Source organism: Octodon degus, unplaced genomic scaffold (genome assembly GCF_000260255.1).
Source record: "Octodon degus isolate 3935 unplaced genomic scaffold, OctDeg1.0 scaffold00191, whole genome shotgun sequence".
In the NCBI taxonomy this organism is placed as follows: Eukaryota; Metazoa; Chordata; class Mammalia; order Rodentia; family Octodontidae; genus Octodon; species Octodon degus.
Window position 1 is genome coordinate 900,573 of NW_004524767.1, and position 6,661 is coordinate 907,233.

At 34.9% G+C, this 6,661-nt stretch overlaps 1 protein-coding gene across 1 annotated transcript in view; it reads left to right on the forward strand.

The window, feature by feature from the left end:
* Positions 1 to 6,661, forward strand: part of LOC101573961 (transmembrane protease serine 11C-like) — a 92,273-nt gene that overhangs the window by 14,064 nt on the left and 71,548 nt on the right. Inside the window, 1 exon segment of the mRNA XM_012517552.1 lies at positions 1,766 to 1,884. Coding sequence (XP_012373006.1) covers positions 1,766 to 1,884 — 119 coding nt within the window.

Sequence of the window (6,661 nt, forward strand, 5' to 3'; positions counted from 1 at the left end):
TTGCAAAATAATTGTAGATTATTTTATTATTTTAGATAATTTTCATAATTATTGTATACTGAGAACATGCACTAATAAAAATATTTTTTTTAAAAATTAAATAAATAAAAATATTAGAACCTAAATCACAGACTGCTGAACTTCTGCCCACCATCTGACCTAGTTCATTTGAAAAATATTACTCTTTTAGGAATGAAAATAACACTTAAAAGTGATCACATGTCCTAGGTTATAGTTAAAGGTCAGTAGGACCCTGTGCCGCTGCTTCTGGATGCCTGTGGAACACTCAGCTTACCTCCTGCCCCTCTCACACAGCGCAGGCACACTAACTGCCCAGGCGCAGGTGCGCTAATTGCCTAGGCACTGCAGAATCGTTCCACTACCTGCCGCAAGTCACAATTATATAATCTCACCTCACACTCATCTCACAACATGACATCCAAACCCTGACATTTCTGAAGAAACTGCCTTTTTTTTTAAACCGGAAATTAAACTCAGGACCTCATGCTTGCCAGGCAGGCCCCCTGCTGCTGAGCAATAGCCCTAGCCCTAACCCTGATATTCTTAACAATATGAGATATGCAGTATATTTGTGCAAAAAAAAAAAAAATTGTATTTCTTCTTAATTGTTCTAAATACATCCTGTGACCCTGAAATAAGACTTTAGTGATAAGACATTTTAGTGACTTTACATAAATAAGCCATAATTTATGTTGTTAATTTACTACTTTAAGACCAGAGGCTGTTATTTTTGATGTTGTCTTAAAGAGTCTTTATATATAGATTTGTGTACTACTCATTAGACACAAAATAAATTCGAAAAGGAAAATTATTAAATATACAGATAATATATTCCAGGATTTTGATGATATTACTGAACTGTCCTCCAACATTTTTTTTTTTGTTTTGGTCATCTTTGCCAATTTAATCCCTCAAAATGGTATTTTATTCCACTTTGAGATATTTAATTATTTGTGTTTGTGAAAGGACATGGAAGATGTCGCCAAATAATGAACTGCAGCCATGGAGATGAATTTTCTCAGAACACTGCAAAAAGCTCTTACTTTGTTCTCCTTCTTCCTTTTCTCCTCTCTTTTCTTCTTTCCTTCTCCTCCCTCTCTTCTCCTCCTCCTCTCCTTTTTGCTCTCAGCCCTTAGCCTACAGAGTAGAGAGCTATAATGGCCCCTGAAAATTAGTAAGAGAAAAGAAATTTTCAACTGTACTAATTTAAATACATTCCAACAGTAGAACACAACCTAACCCTCATCCTACTTCCCTAGCCTTATTTTTCTAAATTTAAGGGGTTTTTTCTTTTATTTATTTAGTGTGGAGTATTTACAAATTATGCCTTATTTTACCTTTTCCTTTATTCATTTTAATTTCCTAAGTATTTCATGAATAATAAATCATATAACTTTATCTATTTTTCTAGATGTAATCTGTTTTTATCACAAAGACTAAGATAATTACTATCCCATATTGTAATTTCTTTCATAGTAACATATCTATTTCTAGATTACTTGAATTTGAAATCTGGCAAATTAAAGATTTACACTTAGATTTTTTAAGTGTCTTTGAGTACTATAATAACTTCATTAACATTGCTTCATCAAAGCAATTTCAATAGCCACTGGGCATCAAGACTGTTAAAATATCAAGTAACCTGAAATTTCTTCAATATATTCTATTTTTACGATTCTCATGGAGTAGAAGTGGTCACAGAGAGGTTGGTGTGAAAATATGTCTCTTTTTCTCTCCTTCCCAGGAAAGACACCCTTCTACTATCACATCAGCTTTAAAGTCAACAACATTGACTATAACAACAAATTTGCAAAACCATATTCACAAGAATTTATGGACCTAAACAAAAAAATAGTATCTTTGGTAAGTTGACATTCTTTTCTGTGCATTATCCTTTAAACACTATGTTACTATAAGGGCTGGGGTCTCAGCAGCCACCTTCAAAGTTGGAAACATCCTTTTCTGTTACCTCAGCTCTGGATTAGGACAGGCATTCCCTCCAGAAAGTCAGTTATAAAACATACATGGAAAAAAAATACTGAAGAAAGTGATACCTTTCCAGAACACCTACAAAATGTCTGTCATAAGAGATGGTCAATTAATATTTCAAATGCAGTAAATTAAATCATGATTTTAATATTTAGTAGTCAAAAAATGGAGACAGAAAACACCCACCTTTCACTTAGCTTGTTGTTGTTGTTGCTGTTGCTGTTGTTTAAAAAAAAAGAAGCTACAAGAAGCATTATTACACTGATTAAGAAGTAAACTTTGGACTCAAGGCCCTGGTTCAATTCTAAATATAGCCATTTACTTATAGTGTGACCCTAGACCACTGAACTTCCCACACCTGTTTCTTCAACCAAAAATGAGAGATCACAAATGCCTCTATACTAGGATCATTGTAAGTATTAAAATTACTAGGATCATTGTAAGCATTAAAATTAAACACAGGTTGAAGTGCATGATCTAGTAAATCCTGTTGTTCTGTTAGATCTTAAAAACAATATCTAAAATTTAATTGCCCAAAATGAGAGGTCTCAGATATCCTTAACACATTACAATTATATGACAAAGTTAATATATAACTTTAAAACAGCTCCAAATATATCCATACTAAGAAATTTTCCTGTGTGCTATAAATTTAGACCAATTCATTCAAATAAATTAAACTGATTTTATTACATAATGAATATTCTGGTTAATTATCTCATATTCCTGGTCAATAAAACTTGAGTCCCTACAGCTTACTTCAGGCCATTCTCAAAACTCTCATTCTTAGTTTTCAACTTTCCTGCTTAAAAGCAGCACTAGATATTTCTCATACTTTTTTCATTTGTATGTGTCACAGTACCTCTTTTACATGCCTTTCTTCTGTTTTCATTGAATGTAATGATGCTTCATGTATCATAGCTATGGCCACATACACAAATACTCATAAATACATCACTAATGATAATAGCATAAACCAAATGGAGTTGTGAATCAGTAGAGAAGCCTAATAGTAATTGTTACAATTCCTACAGCCTGTTTTACTTATTTTGATTTCCACTATATAATCTTGGGATTATTTGCCCTAAAAAGAGGAAATAAATTGGATCAAAAGAGATGCTACCTTACTATACATGACAGTTTTTTAAACTAAAATAGTCTTTTACAGAAAATATGTCTGTAGTTTTGACATGTGGTTTGCCAGTGTGTGATTGAAAACATCTCTATGGCTTCTTTTTTTTTTTTTTATCACTTCAACGGATGTTGTACTCAGTTAAGGAACAGAAATACTAAAGGGCAAGACTTTAACAATAATAATTAATAACTTTCAGTATGATCTAAGCACTGTACATTTTAATATTTAATCCTCATTGCATCTTCATTTTTCATATGAACAGAAGAGGCATTAGAAGTTGATTTCCCCAATCATACTTGCCTGTATATTCCCACTCGGATACTTTGTCTTCTAATTAATGAGCACACAGATATAAAATCATGAGCACAGTTCACATTACACAAATTACACATGGCTTGTCAAATATTCCAAAATGTTTAACAAAATTCAATATGACTTATGCTATATAAATTGCTTAGCTATAGTTACCCAATACAATGACTACTATATACAGCAAACCTAATATTACCCCTAGAAAGCAGGCTACCCAAGTTCACATATCAAGCCGTGTACTAGAATATCAAGAGGAAATGGCATCTTGGATCAATATACAATCAGGGCATTTGTCAAATAGCAAATTCTTTACTGAGCTGACTCTGCTAGAGTAGACGTCTTTGGAAACCCGTATTACATGACAGATTACCTACAAGATTTATCAGAATTAGAAACATTATTTTAAATAAATGTTAATAGTAAAAAGCATGAAAAAATTAATATCATAAGTTAGCATGATTTTTCAGTTAATAAGCCAAAGCATGGTATCATTTTCATGGTCTTTTTATCAACATCATTCAGAGCCTCCTTCCTCATATTTGCATAGCTGATGGACTGTTGTTTTGTGCATTTTATTTTGAGGGAATGAGAAAGAAGAGTGTAGTGACAAAAAGAAAAGAAGAAAAAAATTAAGTCTACTTGAAATTCAAGAGCAGTATTTGGAGTTGATATGTGTGTCATCTGAATTTTCAATATTCTTATTTTGGAAAAATAAGTAGCTCTAAAATCCCAGGTTAGGACTTTGTCCAACAATCCCAAGTGAACTCCTGAGACTTGGCATTTAGATTACAAATCAAATATCAGACAACTCTTTATCTAGAGAATTTGATAAGAGATGTCACTCTTGGAAAAAAATAGATATTTTATGAATATTATTGGATAAGTTCCCATAACTTTACTTTACAGTGTCTAGGAACAACTGCAGCAAAGAACATTGTTTTCTATAAAAGCTACCAGTCCTGGTATTATTTAGTGCATGTGTTGATCTTTTGTACCATAAAGTTTGGAAGGTGACTACAAGGTAGAAAGTTATAAATAAATTGAGAACATTAGACCAGAACATAATTAGTCTTCAGAGAAGAGAACAACTAACTAAGGCATTACAACCTCAGGAGGATTTTGATTTGGAGACAGTACAATACCAAAACTTCTATATTCTCTTTTTTTATATTCTCTATTCACTTTTATTAAACAATATTAAGTGTTACCCATCTTCATTCAGATTGAAACTTACTTTTTAAAGTAACAACATCATTTAATGGCCCTCCAATTAGTCCCTAACCCAGTCTCTAACCATAGTTTCAGCTCATGCCTTTCCTATTTTCCATTGACATTAAGTCTTAGAGTCAAGTTTGTCTCCTTTTCCTTCACTACAATCACCATATTTCATTCAATATTCCTTGAAAGTAGTTGTCCCTTGACCACTATTGCTTCAAAATAAGTATCTGTCCCTTACTCTCTTCTGATATTTTTGAAATGACAATAAAAATAAATCAAATCACACTGTAATGTGCCTTACAACAAAAATAATGCCATTAATATGCTAAAAGAGTTAGCAGCTCTAGATGATTAAAACTAGAAATCTAATTAAGAGGAAGAATATCATTAATTTGGTAGCAACAAGGTCTTTGGAGACCCCCTAAGAGTAGTTCAATAGGGCGAAGAGAACAGGACCAGAGCTGGGTTGAATTGAATGAGAATAGGAGAGGAAGGGTGTAGGGCAAATGTGTCCAACATCACTCTCACCATTACTTTCTTGCATTCCTGCACACTTTTCTTCTCTTGGCTCTGCAGCCTCTCCCTCTCACATTTTCTTCCTCTGAACCAGCTGTTTCTTCCAGGTGCCTTTGTTTGTGACTCACCCTCTGCAGATCTCTCAGGCCACCGCTGCACCATCCAGAGCCTGATCCTCCACATCGCTTCTCTCCTGTTCTCCTCTTCTTCTTGCTCAGCTCCCTCCATCCTCCCACACCCACTAAGTGAACACCAGCTGCATTGATAACTCCTCAAATAAAACTCTGTCCTCACCCCCAGAATTGTTTCCTTCCAGTTTTAGCAATCCCAGTAAAAACATCGAAATCAATCCATTTGCTCCACCTCAAAACCTAGCAGAGAAATAATCCCCACCAGCAACAGATCTGCCACTTTCTATCGATTCTGCACCAAACATAACTTTCAATCAGTCCACCTCTTTCATTAACTATAGCTGTTATCACCTCTCCTAAACTCCAAAATCACCACCTAACTTGTTCCTTCACTTTCACCCTAAGCTTCCCACAGCAAAGTGGTATTTTTAAAATGAAAATCAAATCACATCATGAACCACCTTAAAATTCTCCAAAGACTTTCAATTTTCTCATATTTACATAGATATAACAAGAAATAGATATAAAACAAAAAGATAAATCACATCAAATAGTACAAAACACATCTTATAAACTCTTTTTGCTTGCCTTTTCCCATTCTGCCTCTCCCTTTACACATATTTTCAGCTTCCTTGTTCAAATAACCTATATTAACAAACATAGTGCACATCTTTCCTTCCTCCTTAACTGTATTAACACAAATACCAAAAAAAAGGATATAGGCATGTTTTTCATTATAAGTTTTTTAAAAATTGTTTTTCATGCTATGCTTCATAAAAATTTCTCTATGTCCATGTAAAGGTATAACAGTCTTATTTTTAGTTTTAAATATTTCTGTGACTTATTTACAGTATATGGAGCATTATAAGGATTTACAGTAGAAGACAAATTTCCCCACCCTTAAAAATCTAATAGAAAAATCAATGATCTCAAAACACTTCTCCTTATGGGTTTAGCTGAAGCTTTTCAGCTTTTTCTGTTTGTAGGTTTTGACTAATATTATCAAAGTTGAAAAAAAAATTCTTCCTAGTACATCGTAACAAATTTGACAGGTATCGAGACCCAGTCCTAGCCCAGGTCCAGTGAGTGTGTGGAGAGGTTCCTGCTACCCTGCGCCGGCAGGACCAGTCCCAGCGCAGGCTCAGCGTGGGCCGGACACTCTCCCGCCCCCTCGGGCCGCCCACCACCCCTCCCGCCGAGGAGGAATTTCTGCCCACTTCCGGGAACCCCCAGACCCAGTCCTAGCCCAGGTCCGGTGAGTGTGTGGAGAGCTTCCTGCTACCCGGCGCCGGCAGGACCAGTCCCAGCCCAGGCGCAGCGTGGGCCGGACCCTCTCCCA